The sequence below is a fragment of the Eupeodes corollae genome, chromosome 1, assembly GCF_945859685.1.
Source record: "Eupeodes corollae chromosome 1, idEupCoro1.1, whole genome shotgun sequence".
NCBI classification, from domain to species: domain Eukaryota; kingdom Metazoa; phylum Arthropoda; class Insecta; order Diptera; family Syrphidae; genus Eupeodes; species Eupeodes corollae.
In genome coordinates, this window is record NC_079147.1 from 205,273,942 (window position 1) to 205,295,631 (window position 21,690).

The 21,690-nt window shown below is 30.7% G+C and overlaps 1 protein-coding gene across 1 annotated transcript; it reads left to right on the plus strand.

Annotated features, from left to right (window-relative positions):
- The first annotated feature begins 5,781 nt into the window (after positions 1–5,781).
- Positions 5,782–6,141, plus strand: LOC129948248 (uncharacterized). The gene has a single exon (XM_056059174.1). It carries the CDS (start codon positions 5,782–5,784, stop codon positions 6,139–6,141), a length of 360 nt encoding a protein of 119 aa, XP_055915149.1.
- Positions 6,142–21,690: the final 15,549 nt, after the last annotated feature.

A 21,690-nucleotide genomic window follows, 5' to 3' on the forward strand; every position in this document is an offset into this window, starting at 1 on the left:
TTTCTCTACACATACATTTGAGGTTGATTGCCCGAAAACCAAATGGTTTAATTAGGTTCATTTTGAAATAATCATTCTTCGAATTCAAAAAAACGTGTCGAGTTGAGAGCTCTATAGAGGAACACCATACTATGTAGAAAAGTTGCGAAAAAGCACGATAGCGATTTGTAAAATATTTAAATTCATTATCCTTCTCATGATTGGGTGAATGTCCGTCCGACTCTGATGATGCCGAATGTGTTGCGGTTTCTTCATTCTTTTTTTCTGTTGGTATCATGCGCGAAATCAATTAGTTTGTGGTTGTTGAAGTTTTAATTAAGTTCGACTTCCAATCGACACAAAGAGGTGTTTTTTTTTTGCAATAATCTTATTAGTATGTGGACTGTGGGGTTCATACAAAGTAGGGTATTCCTCGAATTATTGCACACATACGAAAAATAAACCGAGTGACCCAGTTAAATTGGTTTTGCTAGGGGTGGCTTATTAACAGTTTGATTTAATCAGGACCTTGTTTGAGCATGGATGCAGCAACAAAAAGTACCATTACATTGACAGCGAACTATAAATTCATCAGAATTTAAAAGAAAACCAGGAAACTTCCCACGAAACATATAAAAATCACAGATTTTAAAGGACTCATGACTTATCTCCAACGAGCTTATTTATCATGATTTCTAGAATAATTTGAAAGCGCAAAATAGTAATTTACTCGAATTTCCTGTCAACCATAAAGCATAGTCTAAATTCCTTGAAATGAACAAAAAACAAAAATCAAAAAACAAATTGGCTTTTTCATTTGAGTTCTCAGCATTTATGTTGTTTATTTCTTTAGTCCTTTTTTGTATTATAATCCAGATCCTTTTTATCGCCATGTTTTGTTGGAAAGAAAGAAAACTTTTAAATAACTGACGACATAAAATGAAAAGATGACTTCTCAATGGTTTATTTAATGTTTGGTCCTTTTTTGCTTAAATATGATTTGAATCTTCACTGGTTTTTGCCGGAAAATGACAACAATCCAAACAACCAAAACTATGCCAGATTAATCAAAGCATCTTAGAGTAGAATAGCAACAACAACCAACAAGAGAATGAAAAAAAAGGCCATTTACGTTTGAAAACGAATTAAGTCCTATGTCTTATTTGCTTATCTCCTTCCACTACATGAATCTGGGAAATATTATTGATATCAGTCCCAACTTCAAACCAAATGCTTATAATGATGAAGATTGTACTACCTCTAGAGCCTCGTTTGATGTCATTAAACCAGCAAAGATACCATTTTATAAGCATAACAAAGGTCATTTTTCGGTTCAGAAAAAAAAGAGAAGAAAAATCAAAACAAAATGCAGACATAAAGGAATAAATCTTATTTTTCATTCGATGATTGTGACTTTGACTTTACTCGTCATCATCATCGTCATCATCATTTCTATTTTGACCAAAAAAAATCAACTTATATCTTGTTGTATGCATCAGTGGGCAAGAATTTGGAGGCTGTGGTTGAGGCTGAGAGCCTGATGATGCTTAGGAGGGGTGGGATTGGGATACAAGAGAATTTAAGAAGAAAATGATATAGGTATTTGAATATTTTATAGATAGGAGTATACACAGTTATAGTCTGTTTGCGTTTCTGTCTGTTTATCTTCTTAATAGCTTTGGGTCGTAAATTCTCTAAGGGATCAACATTCAACATTCACAAGAGTATATGCGACCTATGGAATTCCCCAACGAAGCTCCAAAGCCATCAGACTCGGCCAAACAACAGATTTTATGAGAGCTAATCCAAACAAATCACCTCTTTGCCGTTTGTCATAATATTTTGTATCTACTAATTTGCATTTAGATATGCAAACATTAGGCATTTGGAGAGAGATATTTTGTTCTATAACTGTTACAACAAAAACAAACCAACTATACACAGACATTTGCAAATGATAGTCATCTTAATTGTCATTAAAATTTAAGGTAAAACAGAGAGAAATGGGGGGTGGTTAGGTTATACGAGTTACGCACCAATAAATTGTTATAAATTAGATTGGACTAATATTGTTTTTTAAGTCAAGGATTTTGTACGTAGATAAGGTTTATTTGTTTGTTTTGTATTGTTTGATTTAATTTCATTTGATGTGTTTAATGGCTGAGTTATCGAAGTGTATTTACAGACTAGGATTATGATAATTGGGCTAAGAATTCTTGTGTTTGCTAAAGAATATGAGGGAGATTTAAAACTTAAGGTATGCAGAAGATTTTGATATTAAATTTAATTTGATGTTTTTTTATGAACCAACAACAAGAAAAAAACACATGAATGATGTCCAAAATATTGAATTTTCTTCTACAAAAACAAAAAATGTTTTGCTAAAATAGAATCTAAATACTTCATAAATTTTGTATTTTCCTATGCAACCAAAAGATTCTTAAGAATTAATCATGTCATTTTTTTCAAGGTGAAAGGGTTTAATTTTGGCACTTAAAATTTTTTTAGGAATTGAAGTGACTTAATCTTCAAAAAAAAAACAGGATTGAGAATAGCTAAATAGAACGCAACATAAAACATACGTTACATAAACACAATTTATACGATCTTGAAGTGCAGGAATTGTGAATTATGTATGTAAACTTTCGACTCATGATTGAACGTGCAATATAACTTTTGTAGTTTTTATTATGGATGCTTAAGAATAAATATTAACATAAATGTATGTCAATGGAATTAGAAATTCTCAATGTCTAAAATTTTAACTTTAAGTATAGAGACATCAAATAATAAAATACATTTATAAAACTAATCGCTTGGAATTGTTTGTGGACATTTTTCAATTACGTAATATTTTTCACTTTCGTAATTAAGTAAGTAAGTAAAGTAATTATATTTTCAAATTTAAATAATGTACAGTATAAAGATTAAATAATCAAGTATTGTATGGCAATGCCGTCTGCCACATTAAAATTTTAATTGAATTACTATAACATAATCACATTAATATAAATATGTTCAAAAGATTTCATTGAGAATTCTGTTTCGATAAGCTTGTGCTATTTTGCAGTACATAAACAGTTTTTTCACCTTCATTGTATTAAGATAGGCTATCATTTCTGCCTCAGTTAAGAAGTTGCAGCCGAAGAAAGATCGCCTAATTTCCATTAAAACCGGGCATTACCCTAGGAAATAAAAAACATCTTCTCTTTCCCTGAGGTTACACAAACTACATAAGATTGGGAGATCCTCTCTGTGTGGCATATAATTCAGTTGAAGAAGACCAGCACGCAGTCTCAACATCGTTGAAATTTCATCCACACAATTCTCATCTCTAAAGTAGTTTTTTGGGCCTAGATTATGACAAAGTTGAGTGTAGATTACTCTGTGGTTAGAGCTGACTGCATCTTCAATGTACTTCTCCCTAAGCTTCTCGTCAACGAAGGCAATAAAATTGTACAGTTTACCCCTCCATTCATTTAGATTTCCAACATGCAGGTTCAATTCGATACCACACCATTGCGCGAGCTCCTTCCATTCCTCATAGCAACTGAGACTTCGGTTGATTATGTGCAAAGGTGCTTTCTTTGGAAGTCTATCATTATTCATATGTAGAACTTTTATAACATAGTCTACCTTTTCAGCGTCTGAATAAAGAGTGATGAGAGACCAGTTTCTAATGTCTGGTGTGTTGGACGGCAGGTGAAATATCCTTTTGATAAAAATCTCAGCAACTTTTCTACGCAATGGTATTGTTTGTAACCCCATACTTGCGATGCATAAAATAGTACTGATTCCGACACTGCTTCAAATACACGAAACTTACTTATGCGCAATACTTTTGTTGGCAAAAAACTTTTTTCATGTAGCTCAAATCGCACTCTTGGCATTAGAGAGTTTTTCATTAAGATCTTTTTCCATACTTAAGTTTTTTGTAAAACATATTCCTAGGTATTTAAACTCAATTACAACCTCAATAAGTATTGAATTAAAGAACCATCTTTCATTCTGACTATTTCTTTCACCTCCATTTCTGAAGACCAGTATTTTCAATTTGTTAAGGTTCACCTATAGTTTCCACGTAGTACAGTATCTATATAGTTGGTTGATCATCAACTGAAGCGTTTGTGGTGCTGCTGATAGAAGTACTATGTCGTCAGCGTAGAAAAGAGCCTTTAAAGTGGTCCCCGCAAACTCAACTCCTCCAGAAATATAATCTGTGAAATCTTCTATAAAGTGCGAATAGTGCGTTTTGAAGAAAAGTTTCGGCGATACTTTTTAGCACAAAGATGTGATCGATCGTAGAGTAACCAGGCCTAAAACCAGCTTGAAATTCTTTTAATAACTGTTTTCGTTTATCCATTCATTGAGTCGTTGATGCAAAATTGACGAAAATATTTTATATGATGCATTAAGAAAGCTTATCCAACGGTAGTTCTCTGGATTTCTTGTATGTACTTCCTTTTTTGTGAATCGGAAAAATTAAGGCCTCTTTAAACTCTTGCGGTATAATACCATGTTCCAGAATTTAATTGAATTAAATATAAAGTATTTCAATAAGTTCCGATGTTCCGTATTTATAAAACTCAGCCGGTATTCTGTCGGTGCCTGCCGCTTTGCCATCTTTTGAGGTTTTTAAAGTGCGTCTTATCTCCTCTTGTGTTATTGGCGCATGTAAGAGAATATTGTCGAATTTAGGTTCAGCATACGATATACTCGTATTTGCGGAGCTGGACGGGAGATTTAAGAGTTCTTTGAAATGTTAACAGAGCGCAGTCAATGTTAGATTTCGGTGAATCTTAAACTTATTTCCATAAAGAGCTTTACCAGACTCCAAAAATCAGTAGCATTCTTACATTTTAGTAATTATAATATTTTAAATGTCTGTATCAGTTTTTATCAATATTTGAATTATTTTTTTTGTGCAAAATTTGTATTTTTATTGAGCTTTAATAACAAAATTGTATTGTTTCGTAGTATTAAAACTTATTGAACAAATGAGTCTTATTTTTTGCTACTAACAAAATGGGATGCAAAACTAAGTTTGAATTTCTGATATTTAATGAAGCTATGTTTGAATCAATTACAAGCCTAAATGTATAGTCTTAAATAAGCTTAACCGTCAAGCAAGCGCACGAAGTCAAAAAGATTACAGGCGACGCTCTACGTGACATTCGCTCATTCATTCTCGTAGTTATTCTTCAGCTATTATTTAATGCTATCAAACTAAGTTTGCTATTTTTTATATAAAATAATTAGTGGATGGTTATCAAAAAGTTCAGTGCTCGAGGAATTACTAAGGGAAGATGAAGAAAAGAGTGAATCAGAGCTCTGCGACGAAGGCTCAGAAACTTCCCACCACATTTTTGCAGAAGAACCTCGATCTGCTGAGGAATTAAACTGCTCGGACCCAGATGAGGATGATTTACTACAAAGGGGCAGAAATCTAACAATAACAGGGTGAGGCGTCAGGCTCAAAATATTCTTACGGAAGATAAGGGTGTTCTTAGAAATGGCGTGGGGGTGACAACATTTACGCAAGCCTGGAGTTTATTCATTTCAGAAAATATTATTGAGAAATTTTTTAGGCATACCAACGAATTTATTACAGATGCGTTCGAAATTAAAGCACTTTTCGGGATCCTTGTATGCAAGTGATGGGACAGGTATACCTATTTTTCATACTCTTTGTTTGTGAAAAGAGTAAAATTTTTACTGAATTTATTGCATTTTGATGATGCTACTACGCGATAAGCTCGTCGTACTCTAGACAAAGCTGCGCCAATAAGAGAAGTTTTAGATATGTTCACACAAAACTGTCGTTTGCCATATTCAGTGGGAGAGAACGTTGTAATTGATAAGATGATGATTGGTTTTAGAGGGAAATGTCCTTTCCGACAGTACATGAAATCAAAGCCAGACAAATACGGAATAAAACTTTGTCCACTAGCAGAACTTTATGCTGGCAAGCAGCCTGAAGGCCCATTTAAGTTGAGTTATGCTGCAGCAGACGTCGTGAATAGGCTAATTTCACCAATTTCTGGCACTGGAAGAAACCTTACCATCGACAATTGGTATACCAGTGTACCGCTAATGAACGATTTGACCAAGGATTATAAAGTTTCTGTTGTGGGTACCAAAAAGTATACAAAGGTTAATTAGTTTTGATTCTTATTTTGTGATTTTTATAATAACAAAAATCAAATGGGGTGGCGCAACAGTCCGTTGTGAACTAAGGCCTAGTGACTTACAACTCTCAACCATTCCTTTGTGCGAGTACTGTTGTCAGGAATGGAAGGGACCTACAATTTTAGGCCGAATCCGAACGGCTAGTTTGAGAAAGCACTGTTTCATGACAAGAATTACTCTTGAAGGATTTGTCAGTTCCTCGCAAGAGGCAGTACAGGCGAAATTTTTTTTTTTTTTTAAATTAAAGTGGCACAGGCAGGGATTGAACCCCAGACCCCTTGCATGACAGTCCAACGCACTAACCATCATGCCACGGGTACTACTTTTTTTTGTATAATAACACTAGGTTTCAGTTATGTTAATTAATGCAATAATTGTTCCTTTTTCATAATTGTAAGTACTTTTCTGACAAATTAGACTTTAAAGACAAGGAATAACTAGCGGACCCGACAGACTTTGTCCTGTCATAAAGATTTGCAAAGTGGCAGTTTTTGTTCTTATGTATTTTATAGTCGTGGCTTAACATTCTCCTGAACAGAAGCGTTACCATTATACAAAATAATTAAATGAAACATATATAACTATTTCAAATTAAGTGATCGCTTTATTGTTAATCATGTCTAATCATAATTATTAAAAGAGATTAGTTTCATTATCATTGTAGTGCTTTGTGATAAACGATGTTTTTTTTATACTTTCCCTTGAGTATAGTTGCTTCTATCACGTTGTTTAGTAATATTTTTATCGCTAACCGAGTATCGTCGGTAAAGACACTGTTGGTTGATATTTCGTAACACTATTACTATTGATCCAACCTTTAGTTGAAGATTGTGAGGTGGCAATCCTGGCAAATCCAGCGAATTTGAAAATTCCGGTGGATAATTGACGTCATCATCTTGGTTAGTAGCCGAATCAATTGATTTATATATCTTCGTTTTTGCAGCCAATATAGCTCGTTTGCTCAACCAATCGTGGTTTCTGTAATTTTGAGAAACATCTAGAAACACCTTTTGAATAAGTTCGTCTTTTGATTGCGTTAACTGACAAAAACTTTGGGGAAAGATAATGCAGCCAGTCAACATGTCTATGGGAAATTTTCCATTACCAATGTCAATAAGTTGTTTAGAGAATATGTTTCCAGATTGGTTATTTTGCAACTTGAAACGCATATTTTTGCTTAAATGAAGCACTTTGAAATGTTTCTACAAATTAAAGGTCTTTAGACATGCATTGATTTTATCAGGTAGTGTGATCGTGGAATCACTGGCAATGTTTGACGAAAATCTTCTGCTAATAAAATCATTGCACTACCAAATATGATATTATTGCGTCGTAGATCTTTTAAGGTGCTGTCTAAAGCCTGCAAAAACCTTTGCCATAGCCAATCTTAGTGCTGAATGGGCTGTTCCACCAAATTTAAGCAGTGCAAATTTTTTTTCGTGAACGGATTGCTGCTTATATTATTAAAATCAAAAAAGTTTTCCTGTAACACAAGGTGCATCTAAGAAGTTACTTTCATAAGAGCATCAAATACATACTTCTGTTGTTCATTCAACAGTGGAAGATTTGTTTGAATTAATTCTTTTAAAGTGTTGAGATCATACAATTTTTCTCGATAACACTCTTGGTTAAAAGCTTCATGCATTAGACGGTTGTGAGCGGGCAGGCCTAATTTCATTAATAGTTTGTTTGACATCATCAAGCACATGTCCTCAATTGAAATCAATACTTTATTATAAATTTCTTCACTGATTTTTATATATGGATTTCCGATTCTATTATACAAAAATTTGTTTTTGTACGAAACACTATAAAATAAAATAAATAAGCAATGGGATATAAATTTATGGATTGTCAGTGATCAAACTTAAATAATATTTGATCTTACAAATTATTTAATTTATTGTAACTTATATCTATCAATAAACATCTTAACTTAGGTGATAGAAAATTTTGTTCGCTAAAATAATTATGAATAACTGCTTTAATACATACCGTGAAAGTTAGTATGAAGTTCACCAAGGTAGTCCTTCGTCGAATTTCCACTAAAATATCGTTCGTTGAATTGGAACATCAAAATTACTGGTACCAACAATGACATTTTGTCCAAGGCGATGAACATACGAGGCTTTTATTGTTGATAGCACACACTTTGTTTTGTTCTGATTCACTTCCAAACTCAAATTCTCTTGTGAATCTTCTGACAATTCACTTATATTTAATAATTCTGGTTAAAACCGCTCTTTCAGTACAAGGTTGAAGAAACTCTATATACATTTCTGGAAAAGCACAAATAAATTGTTACCCATTTGAACGTTGCGGCGAATAATTTCTAACGCCGTATATCAGAATTGGTTTAGTTTTTACGGTATCCCGAGTTCTGACCTTATCAATAGAAGCTATTGTTGGAGTGCTGGGCAAATATTTTAAATTTTACTCCGTCTACAATTATTTGACTTTCTTCTATTTTTTATATCGCGATAACTTAGAAAGCGAAAAAACTTCTAGACTTATTATCAATTAAATATTTGTGTACCAATTAATAACCATTAACATTAATTTATATCCAAAACATAACATTGGTTTAATATTTTTGTCTTCACTTTTTCAACATGACATTCAACAGGTGAAAAAATCCATTTATCTCACATTATCTATTTTTGTATCAAAACTTTCATTTTTGTTGTGTAAGTCTAACCTTTTATTGAGTTCACAGAAAAATAAAATATGTCCAAAAACTTCATCTACTAAATGTTTTATATTAATATGAATCAAATTTTCGAAATTCGCACTACTACTTGAAATACTTAAACTTAACTTAATATAAAAAAGTAAATACGACAATTTCAAGTAGCAGACTTCAACAATTGCTTAATAAGGTTCAAAAATCATATCAATTTTTTGTTTGTTTCGAAATTTCCAATTAAATTCAATTGAAAGCATTCGTATTGCTGATTTCACATCAATAAATTGAGAAAAAAAACTCAAGTGTTATCATCAAATACACAATTTTCTGCCCAATTATATTCCACTTATAAATCCACGCTATTTATAATCATCAGCAGAATCATCAGCAATCATTGGAATCATGATTATATTTCTATTGATCTCTATATTGATAGGATGGGTTGGATATTGGGTATGTGGATTATATATCTTTGCACAAAACAACCGTTAGAACGAAAAAGGTCTGTGTGCGTTTCCGAATCCAATTGGCTAGGTACATACATACATTCGAGTATACTATACTCATAGCAGTAGGTATGGATAAGTTTACTGGATTGGATGATGATGATGATATGTATTATGATATTTTGAAATCTGATTTCCGTAAAAGCATTGAGTTATCAAAATCAGGATATACCTATATATAAACATTCTCTCACATTGATTGATGCACAGAAGGGTTTTTGTATTTTCAAATATACCAAACAAAGAGATGACTTAAAAACGGATGATGAGGATGTTCATGATGATGATAATGATGATGATTACGATGATGCAAGGATGTGAACGGGATGGAATTAGATTTCAAATAATTACGCGAAAATATTTCAAAAATATTTAATTTTTCCATCTATTAAAAGTGAAATTAATACATAAATATAAGTCGTAATGATCTTATGAAATTTATACTTAAATATGAATTTATTGCCTAGAGAATATTAAAATGTGTAGTGTATACACCTGGAATATACACCTGAATACGAAGTAGTATAATTAGCAGAATTTTATCACTGAAATTCAAAGAAAAAAAGCAAATGATTTTGTATGTAAAAGGTCTTAAGGTTCATTAATTATGAACATAGAAAATTCTGTGATGTAATTAATTCATTGCAGAGATTCGTAAAAATTTTGAATTACAGTTTAACTACTTAACTGCAAAAACTTAAATTTAACACAAAAATCAATATGAAATACTTTTGAATCCAGAGTCTTTGGCACTCTTGATTCACTGCGCTAAGCCAGAATATTCAAAAGTTATATTTGTTTTTCCAATATCCAATCATTATGTAGAGTTCTTATGAAACTTGAGGATGGAAAGGCCGCAAATGCAAATGAAATACCGGTTAAATTGTTTGAATATGAAACATTTAAGCTAACAGAACATTTAATAACGTTTATTAATAGCATCTTGAATACTGGAAAAATACCTTAACAGTTCAAAAACAGTTTTCTCCAATTCATAAAAAGCGTAACATTGCAAATTCTTCTAATTATCATGGATTCTCGTTTCTTAATGCATCATACAAAATCTTCACAACAACTTTGAAGGATCGTCTGACGAAATAGATACATGCCTACATACATAGATACTCGTTGATTGACAGAGTGAATTAAGAAGTGGTTATTCAACCATTGATAACAATTTTGTTCTTCAAAATATTCCTTATAAATTTATTAAAAAAAAAAAAAAAAAACTGTAAAAAAAACTATGCGTCCTTATTGTCGACTTTAAAACTACTTTCGACACAGTTAACCGAGGTACTCTATTCTTCAAGCTGTTCCAAGTCGGAATGACAAAACAGTTTTTAAAAGCTTAACTAGGGTGCTCCCTTAGTCCAAGTCCTTTCCCTTTTTTTAAATCACCTAATAGAATTTCTAACTGGTGGCTCTTTTATATGCCGATAATGTCGTATTATTTGCATCCTCACCTCAAACCCTACAGTATATGATAAACCGTCTGAAAACGTACTGCAAGTTATTAAATTTGAGGTTTCATCTTGATAAATTGACAGTTATGATTTTTCGAAAGGGTTGTGGATGAAATGCGAGGAATCAGAACTTTTTCTTTAACGTGGAATTTATAGAATTCGTAAAATCTTACCTTTAACTGAGTAAATAACTAGCAAACTCAACATGGGAACCCACCTCAAAGAAAGATTAGTGAAAGCGAAATGCGCTATAAGTACTACTTGGAGAAAGTGTTTTGAACATAAATCAATATCACATAATGCGAAATATAAGGATTATTTACCAGTAGGGGTTGTAAAATATAAATTTCTTGAAGTTTTTTTTTTAAAAAGCTGCTTCCACTTAACTTTAACCACACCTAACTAAACGATCTTAATTGAGACAGGACTTCCAATTCTTTTTACAAAATTTCTTAGTTATAGTGTTGAGAAGAATGCAAATGAACGACTGCCCAAAATAAAAGTTCTGTAGGCTACTGCGAAACAAAAATTCTGGTGTAAAGAATTAAAAAAAACTTGCAAGTAGCTGCAGAAGCAATTTGACCTACTGAAAGGTAATGGAAGTTTCCGGAAAGCTGATCTTTTTGATCCTATATTTAAGGTTGAATCTATTAAGACTTCAGTGTAGGTGTAGTTAAAGCTTAATCTTTAGGACATTGAGCAATGTAAAGCCGTCTCAACCACAATTTGTGGGAACTAAATTATTTCCAAAGTTGAAATGAGTTGGAATTTATTTCGGCCGTTTATGAAATGAGAGAAGAGCTGATTAATTTCCACTTTAAACATCATCGTGAGGATTTGCCAATCTATTGCAGTTTGTCTTGAAGAACGAGATGATATCGTACATTATATTGGAAAATGCAATTGCAACACAGAAAAAGAAATTCTAGGATTATTCAACTGTGAATGCAATATCAGAAAACTATCGAAATGTTTAAATAATATCAAATTACAACTTTATACATAAAACAAATAATCACTGAAGTTTTTCGAACAGTGTAGTGACAACAATGCTGGCTGAACCCAACCACTCAACGAGCTAAAATTTAAACGACACTTTTTAGTTTTTTTTTTCAAATAAGTAAACTATTAAAGTACAATACTTTTGAAATATTTCTAATGGGCATTCAGCAGTGCCAAGCTTCAAAATTTTTTTTTGAACTATTTATATCAAATAATAAATCGAATTAACTATCCATCAACTTATTTAAAAGACAATAGCCTGATAGAATTTGATTTTTGGTTGTTTTCGAGTTTAAAAAAATACTTAATTAAAAAAGCTTTATAGTTCTTTAAAGTTCAGATCTATTGTTCATCTTCAAATCATTTGCTGCATGTTTAAAAGACAAAAACACCATGCCTTTCTCTGTAGTGATTAACTATCACACCCATAACTTTAGGCGGTCTGACGGGGAAATGAAAGAAGAGGACAGAAACAACAATTAGAATCATTTGTCTTTTTCCCTTAAGAACCACAAAAGTCCTTTGCGTTGTAAAAATACATGTAGCTAAGTACTGGATAAACACACTATTGCTTAAAGTATACTGGGGTTAGTTCTTTTAATAGTACAAAATATGAGCATCGGTATTATTTGATCAATATTGAACAATGAGTGGCAGATATAAAAAAGTTAAACTAATTAAAATTTGTAACAATTTTTGGTTATAGCTATCATTAGTTTTAATCACTGAAACCGATCATTAGAATTTTGTTGACAAAAAGATTTCCTGATTGAAATCCATCGAACTTTTTTTCTGACAGAAATCTGTCATTGAAAGGAATTGCATGAAATTGAAACAACAATCAGAGAAACGATTTCCCGCTGTTCGGGAAAATGAGTGACCGCCTAAAACCCAATCGATCAATTAATAATTTGAATTTCTAATCAAAAGGGAAAACATGTATAACTCCATTCAAAAATTGATTCGGTTCAATTTCAATGAAAGCTTTAACTTTTCTCTTAATCAAAATTGAAAATCAACAAATATTCTTAAAACAAACATAATAAAAATGTCAAATTTTGACTAACCAAAATCAAAACTATCTGAACAACTTACTCAGGTATCTCCTATAAACCAAGACTTTTATGCTAAAATTCTAATATGAAAAATTAACATTCATCTAATTTTAATGAGAGCGTAATGGGATTTTTTTGTTGTTGTTGTTTTGTGGCAAGCGACAAGAACAAGAACAAGAACTAAAAGAAAAAAGTTATATATTTTTTTTAAATTTTATGTTGTTTCCATTCTCGAAGCGATCTGCGCGACATCTGTTGCATATCTCAAAGGAATTATACTTTCTACGTAAATGAGTATAAATATTAATTTAGTTGTTTTTAATGAAAGTTACGATAGCATGAGATAAGGTTGCAAAGACGAATGCATTTATATACACATACATAGTTCTATGTCTACATACACAACATTTCTATACAAACCATAGAGGAGCATATCCTAGCGACAAGAATGTTTTCATGAACGTATACAAAACTGAAAATCCACGCAGTCTAAAATGTATGTTTTCTTAGGAAAATGTTTGCCATTAAAAAGTTAGAAGATGGAAAGCGTTTAGGTAGACATACATATGTAGGTATGTAGTTGTACGGGTTACGTATACAGAATATATTTTGGAAGAGATGTGTGTTATTTTTGAAGACTGCTGAGCAAAGCTAAGCTACCATTAAAAAGTTCTTTAGGTTCTTTAGATTGTGTAGGTTCTTTTTTGTTTGTAATTTTGGTTTCGGCATGCTGCAAGTTGTTAAATTATAGAAAATTATAATTTTCAAAACGTGGCATGGGAATTAGAATAATATTCCAATTTTCATCCTTTATTTAAGCACATTTGTGAGGTTTTGTGTGTGTACACACTTGAGTTGAAATCAAACACGCCATCCATACACGTACATACCTCTGCATACGCCACCAAATTCTATAAAATGTATGTAAGTATGTGTGTTTGTATGTGTGTAATATGACACAAATGAGAAAAGTTCATAATGACATTGCTTTTTCGAGAAAAAGAGGTAAAACGTCACTGTCCTAAGGGAATCAAAAATGTTCCTTAATATGTACCTAGGATATAAGAAGAACAGGAAAAGTTTGGTTGTGGAATTTTAATGAAAATTATTATTAGTCATAGCCGCTTTAAATTTTGTTCAAGGTTATTAAATTAAATTCCAATTGAATACAAATTCGGATTTGTTAGTAGAGTTCCTCTTAAGTTAAGTAAAATATGTATTATAGAGAAAAGTTAAAGATTGAAAACTCAAAAGTCAGCTGTCTTTGTAACATACAAATCTTTTTTTAAAAAACCTTCCAAAGTCAGGGATAAAATTTCTTTTAAATTTGTTCAATTTTTGTATCAAGTCAAGCTACTTTTCAATAGATTGGAAAAAAGCTTGAATTATTGCAATTTTGAAACCTGGAAAAAACGTTAGCCTCCCTGTAAGCTATCGCCCTATAAGTTTACTAAGTTTTGTAACTAAGTATTGTGAAAAATAATTTAAAACAAACTAACGGAAAACATAAACTATAATAATATTCTGCCTCCTGAGCAATTTGAATTTCGAGCGTTCCATATCCACCAAATTAATCGAATAACCAAAATCATTAAAACGAATTTTATCAATAGTAAAAGTACAAGTATAGTTTTAGTTGACGTGAAAAAGCATTTGATTCTGTATGGTATGACGGGCTCTTACACAAACTTTGATGCTCAACTTTCCTATGTATATTATAAAATTGTGAATTCTTTCTGTCATCAAGAACTTTAGTTGTTCCTGTTAACAAAAATCTTTCGGAAATTTTTGAGTGCAGAGCAGGCATTCCTCAAGGGTCCGTTCTTGGCCCAATACTCTATACAGTAAACGTAACCCTTAAAATTCTCTATCCTTTTATTAATCGTAAATCAAAGTTAAGTTTTGAAAATAAACTTATAATTTTCAAAGTTATTTTTCAAGCAATCATTTTATACTTGTGGTAACTGCGCAAAAAGACATATTCGAAGGTTGCGAACTTCTCAAAACATAATGTTAAACCTTCCTTGGCATTTTTCAACCAACGAATTACACATGTTTGGTAGAACATATTTCTGATAGAATTATAAAATTAAAAGAAAAATACAAAGTGTCTGACAATGTTTTAATTTTAAACTTAGCTTCATAGTTGTAATATTCAAAAGTCTGATTTTTGTTAATTATTTATATTTTTTGCTGTTGTCAATTTTTAAATTTAACTATTTTTTTTGTTGATTAATTTATTCGTGTGTTATTTAGTTTATTTATTTGTTCCCTTATTTATTTATTTTTTATTGTAATTATTGTAATGAATCCGATTTGTCAAATTGAATATTTTGACACTTCTGGAAGTTTCAAGGTCCCTAGAGTCGAAATAAAAGCGTGTTACCCCAAATATCTTACGAATCAAAAACGCTGGAGACTTGAATTAAATTTTATATATTATATTGTTATGTGATACCAAAGCATATTTTTTGAAAAAAATCCATTTAACGGTTTTTTTTATAAATAAAATTCTACGACTAAAATATGATTCCATCTCTAAAACAATTTGTTGCAAAGAAGAATAATGTTTCGACAGCTAATAACATTTTGAGAAAAATCAAATTGACAGTTTTTTATAAAAAATAAAATCCTAAAAAAAACATTACTCAAAGTAAAAATTGAATTTCGACTCAAATATCTTTTCAAAATCTTGAGAATTAGGCTTCAAACTTATTTAATCTTATAAAAAAATATTGATTTCAACATTCGGTAAAATTTTGAGAAAATTGGAATTGACAGTTTTTTTTACAAAAAAATTTAAAAAAAAGTAGGTAAAAATTGATTTTAGACTCAAATATATTTTCAAAACTTTGAGATATTGGCTTTGGACTACTTTTATCTTTCAAAAATTAAAAAAAAAATCAAATTGACAGTTTTTTTATATTAAAAAAAACTAAAAATTGATTTTCGACTAAAATATCTTTTCAAAAATTTGAGGTTATGGCTTCCAACTAATTTTAATTTATAAGAAATATTGTTTTTAACATTAGAAAACAATTTGAGAAAAATCTAATAGACAATTTTTGTTTACAAAAAATAAAAGCTTAAAAAAACAATACTAAAACTTGTTAAAAATTTACTTTTGACTCAAATAGCTTTTTAAAAATTATAAACATTTGCTTCAAACTTATTTTATTTCATAGAAAATATTAATTTCGATGTCCAGTAATTTTTTTTTTCATAAAAAAAATAATATCTTCTTAAAAGTAAAATTTGATAAAAATTGATACACATAGACAAACTTTTAAGCAAGACAAATCGACAGACGAGATGGGTTGCATCCCAGCCTCTTTTTAATTTTTTTATGCGTTTGTTATTTATATACTTATAAATCTATTTATTTTTTAATTATTTCTTTATTTATTCGTTTAATTATCAATTATTATTTACTTATACATTTCCAAATTCTTTTCATTTGTGTTCTTTGACACTTTATCTGCTAATTATCTTTAAACTTTTTTTAAATTTGTATACTTATACAGGTTTGTTAAGGTTTAAATTTAAATTTCGCATTGTTAGCTTTTGCATTTCACCCCTTCTCCCTACTCTATATATTAATATATTATTTATTTATATATTTTTTTTTGTTTGGTCTTTAATGAAGGTTTTCAATAGCTTTCCCTCCAACCAAAACTTTATCATTCAATCTTGTGTTAAAAACTTATTTAAACTTGGCATTAGTAAGGTAGAATATATACCAATCTTTAATTGTGCAATATATACAGATATGGACATTAAAATAGAAACACCAAAAAGAGTTTTAAAAAGTAAATTTTTGATTGAATTAAAAAGATTTTTAGTTTTCAAGTTTGGTATTCGTTTTCTTATTTTCTTTCTATCAAATTTACCCATTATTTATAGTAAAATAACTTAAAATATTTTAAATTCATAAATGTAAAAAATGGAACAAATTTCGTGGACATTAAAAAAAATATACAGATTTTAAAATTTTAAATTAAATGGAAAGCTATTCTGGATTTCAAAATCATTTTAGTATCTGGTAGCCTGGTCCTTAGATTTAATTACAGTGTGACATCTGTTGGACATTGAGTCAAATAATTGTCGGCGTCTGTCAGGTGAAATATTGTAACACTCATGTTAAACAATCCTCCATAGGTCGGCTTTATTTTTTGTTGAATGTTCCTCACCCGCGCATTTTAAATCTAATGCAAAATGTTCTTTGAGATTTAAGTCAGTCCAATACGCTGATTTTTTGGTTTTTATCAAACTTTTGAGCAGATTTGGATGTGTGCTCAGGGTCGTTGTCCTGTAGACAACATTTAAGAGGCATGTTCTCGTCTGCATAAGACAGCATTGTATCCTTCATGATTTTCACCTTCATATTTTGATCCATTTGCCTCAATCAAATAAATTGGTCCAACGCTATATCACGAAAATTAACCCCAAAGTATGATACTGCCGCCACAATTCTTGACCGTTTTCTAGAAGTATTTGGGATTAAGTTCTTTCAAAGGAAATATTCTAACGGATTTTCTAACATCACTTCAGAACAAATTTATCTTTGTTTCGTCCATCCACAAAACATTCCTCCACTTTTTGCCTCCTTTTCGTCCATTCCAATCATAATGATCGTGAACGACTTTAAACCGCATTATTGTATTTGTTTTTTTCCTTAGAGAGGGCACTACACTTACGATCCTTCAGAGCAAGTTAGCTTCAACTACGAAAAGTTCTGGAGTTATTTTGCTTGGGTTTCCCAGCTGTTTTTTGGCTCAACTGGTCAAACAACTTTTGCAATCAACTTGAGAGATTTGCTCATTATTCTGGCTATTTCTCACACTTGTAAAACTAAAATGACAGCTTTCTCTTCAATGCTTACCACGACCCATGTTTTAATTAGAATTAACTGTTATATTGTTAAAATAATTTGAATTCATTTCCTAAATTGAAGTTATTGCCTTAAAAAAGTAAACCAAAAAATTAAAAACTAATATTTTTGGTACAAGTTTAATATTAAGGTCTGGGTTCCAATGTGCTTTTATTTTAATGTGAACCAAAAGTGCAGTCTTACCAAAGAAAAGAATCATCTCCAAAAATCTACAAGCAACAAAAAAATAAAACCCATGTTATATTGCATAAGAGAGTCTTACTTTTAATTTCCATATGTTACTTAAGATATAAAAATAATGTTATATTTTTAGCCACAATAAAGGTCTTATCTTATCTAAAATATCAAATATTAATGCATGAAACAAAATTTTAAAAGCATGATTCATTATGTATCCTTTTTATCCAAAAAAAATGAGCATTTTTCCTGGAAACGCATGCAAAAGATATGTACTTGCTTACGAGTATTTGAAAAATTTGATTCACATTTCTTATTGTCGAGAAAACTAAACACAAACAAACAAAGAATAAGCTCCTCAAATCCATGTTCATGTCCATTCCAGAATACCAAACAAAGTTTTATTGTTGCCTTTTCCTTAATGGTCTTGTTCCTTGGAAAATCTAATTTTTTTTACAAAATGCATTCATCTACCAAGCAAATTTTCCACATAACTTAAAAAATATAAAACCCAAAACAACAATGTATTTGCCACCTCTAACTTCCACCAACCCCCACCCCCACCCTTTTCACTTTACAGAAAATAGAAATTTAAATTTTCTACCATAGTGACCATCAGTTGATGGAAATATAAGATAAAAATTGCACTGAATTTTTAAACTACAAAAAAACAACCGAAGAGAAAAAATCACTGAAAAGATGAAAATACACTTTTCTAATGGTTGTCGAAAAAACCACATTTGGTTGAGAATTTCCCTTTGTGATGTTAGAATGAAATTCGTATTTACACAAGATTGCACATCTGAGGTATGTAGTACCTACGAGTGCTGTATCTATAGATGTAAGTAAAAAAATGTCCTTTTTTCTCTTATTTTCATTTTCAAGAAAAATAGATGGACTGTTTCTTATTTATTTTTGATTCATTTGAAGATTAAATAAAATGAAAACAATTTTTTATTTTTAAGTTGAACATTCCATCCCCCAACATTTTTTTATACGAAGACAAATTTTCTATTACATTTGTTTCTTTTTACAAAATTCAAGTATTTTTTGTATAAAAAGAAGCAATTCATATAGTGAATGATAAATCCTTGATGGTTCTTGATTGAAGGACTATCACAGCTGAAATACAAAATACAAATAGCTCATTATAGAGCTTTTGCACTGGAAAACATACGCAACTGATGTTGGAATAGGTATTTCTAAAACGCAAAGAGCATTTAACAAAGAAAGGACTAGGGAAGCTTCAGTAGCATAATCTTAAAAACAAAAACAAGACTAAAATTCTTCTTATTTGTGTTCTCTGGTCTTTCCATCATTTTGGGTTGAAGGTGGTATGCTGGAGCGTTTGTTGTGAAAAATTGTCAAAGATTTAAGAGTTTTTTTTGTTGTTGTCCTTAAATGACTACACATGAAACGAAAAACGAAGAAGAGCAATGGCTTCTGTTTTCAGAGTCCTTTTTTGTGCACACACAATCAGAAAATGGATGTTGTTGCAAAGTTGCAACGTCAAGCATTTTAGAAATGTGCAAGTGCATTTTGTTTCTTAGTTTCTTTGGCGGATCCACACTGGGGTAGAGAGCCTTACAATAACACAACTTTCTTTAAGATGAATTTTCAGGTTGATCCTGATGCAAAACGCACTGATTGTCATTTTCTATTGGCCAATTGCAATCTTGTACTTTTTAAGACTGCGAATTTCATTGCCTACGAAACTTTTTTGTACAAAAATTCTCCTCAAAAACAGTTTAAATGTGTTTCAAATAAAAATGAAAACCATTCTGTCCCACTGTGTGTAACTAGTTCAAATAAAAATCCTGACATTTGTTTGGAAGTTTTATTTTTATATATACACATTACAACTTTTTTTTTACTATCTGTATCTATCTAGCTTTGACTTGACGAATGACGCATTTCATTTAGTGACGTAGGTTTTTATTTTTCAGTTTTAGTAAAGGTGCGGAATAAGTGACAAATAAAAGCTTTCCTATTTGTTGCTTTCTGTCAATTTGTAAAGGATTTTAGTCAACTTTTAGACGTTTTTTTTTTTTTACTGTACGACTTCAAAGAATTCGGGATTTTATTTCTCAAATAAAAAATCCACAAAAAAGTATAATTCAAAAACTTTTCGAATTGTTAATTTTTAGTTTCGAAACTAAAGTCATTTTAATTGTTTTTCCAAAGAAATTTAACATCATAGTTTCAAACAAAATTACATAAATCAATTGTTTACAACTGTCATAAACAACTTTCTCTATAAAATTTTCTCATTCTGACATCTATAAAATTACATACACATACATATGTATGTGTGTAGGAATGTAATCCAATAAAAGTAATACTCATATCATCCAATATTGTTGGGAAGTATAACAAAATACTAATAATTCCATTGGATGTTTTCGACTTTCCATTTCACACATCATTTAAAATATTTTCCCTTTCTCTTCATGCTTACATACTTGCATGGTTAACTATCTATGCTACATTTTCATGCATTTATGATAAAAGAAAATTATGAATGTCTCTATTTTTTTACTATCTTTTTTGTTGTTGTTATTCAAAAAAACACCCATGCTATATGGTATAAGGGAATCCATCCTTTTTCATATTATTTCTTGCTCGTTGGCCACATTTCTGTCTGAATGGTAGAAGCGGGAACAAAATATCTTACTTGTCGTTCATCGGGAAAAAAAAATAAAGAAAACAAAAGAAAAAAGATACAATATCTTTTGCTTCCATAGAGAATTTTGTTTATTGCAAGTAAAAGAATAAAATCAATACTTTTATATCTTTTTATTGTGTTTACTGCTATCGATTTGTGAGAGATTTGTGTTTAAGTTAGAATAGAAACTATACAATGCACTGAAACAAAAAAATTGAAATACTCCTAACCGGTAAAAAATTTGTGAATCATAATTCCAATACCAAAATCTCAAAGCTTAAAACCAGGGTTGATAGAAAACGATTACAAAAATTTAAATACATTTACTTTTTTGTAATACCCTGACAACAATACTATTTTGATTATATAGATTGCTTTCTTCAACTTAAAAGTTATTATAACTAGAAAGTTTACAAAATTGCTCAATTCAATCTATTTAAGTCATGGCCGTCCATGTGAGATGATCAAATTCAGCAACTCTCTTCTAGCTTTAAATATTGTTGATATGTCGAAGATACAATTTTCATCCCGAAAACACTTGAGATCATTTAAGTCATAGCTAAGTTTGCAGTAATATTGTCTGATGCAGCCTTAATAACATAATCGAAGTTAAGCTTCAAAGTTGAAATAAATAGAGGAGACATTCCCATCTCCAATAAAGCATATAATTTGGGAAACTAAATGGAAGTTTAAACACTCGTTTCAGAAGAAATCTAAGTAGTCCAAATCTCACAATATTTTTCAAGATCTAAAATCATGCGACTTATTCCTGGGGGGTTTCCGATTACATCATCAGCATACTTGAGTGTTTTAATCTTTTTCCGGCTAAACATTCTGACAGATGCTTGCAATTCCATGCCGTTGATTTTGTGTCAAAGTACATAAGTTTAAGAATATTAAGCATTTTCGTTGACATACCCATCAATGAAAGTTTGAAGAAGAGTGACCTTCTATTGATTGAAGTCTACAAAGCAAGTATATATGTAGCTACCTATGTTGATTCTGAAACGACTGCGCGTATTTATAAGGGTGAAAATCACTTAGAAGGTTCATATTATCTACCCATGCTGTGAGTCT

Excerpts from the sequence above, each read along its gene's own strand:
- LOC129948248 (XM_056059174.1), top strand. The coding sequence starts at position 5,782 with ATGTTCACACAAAACTGTCGTTTGCCATATTCAGTGGGAGAGAACGTT.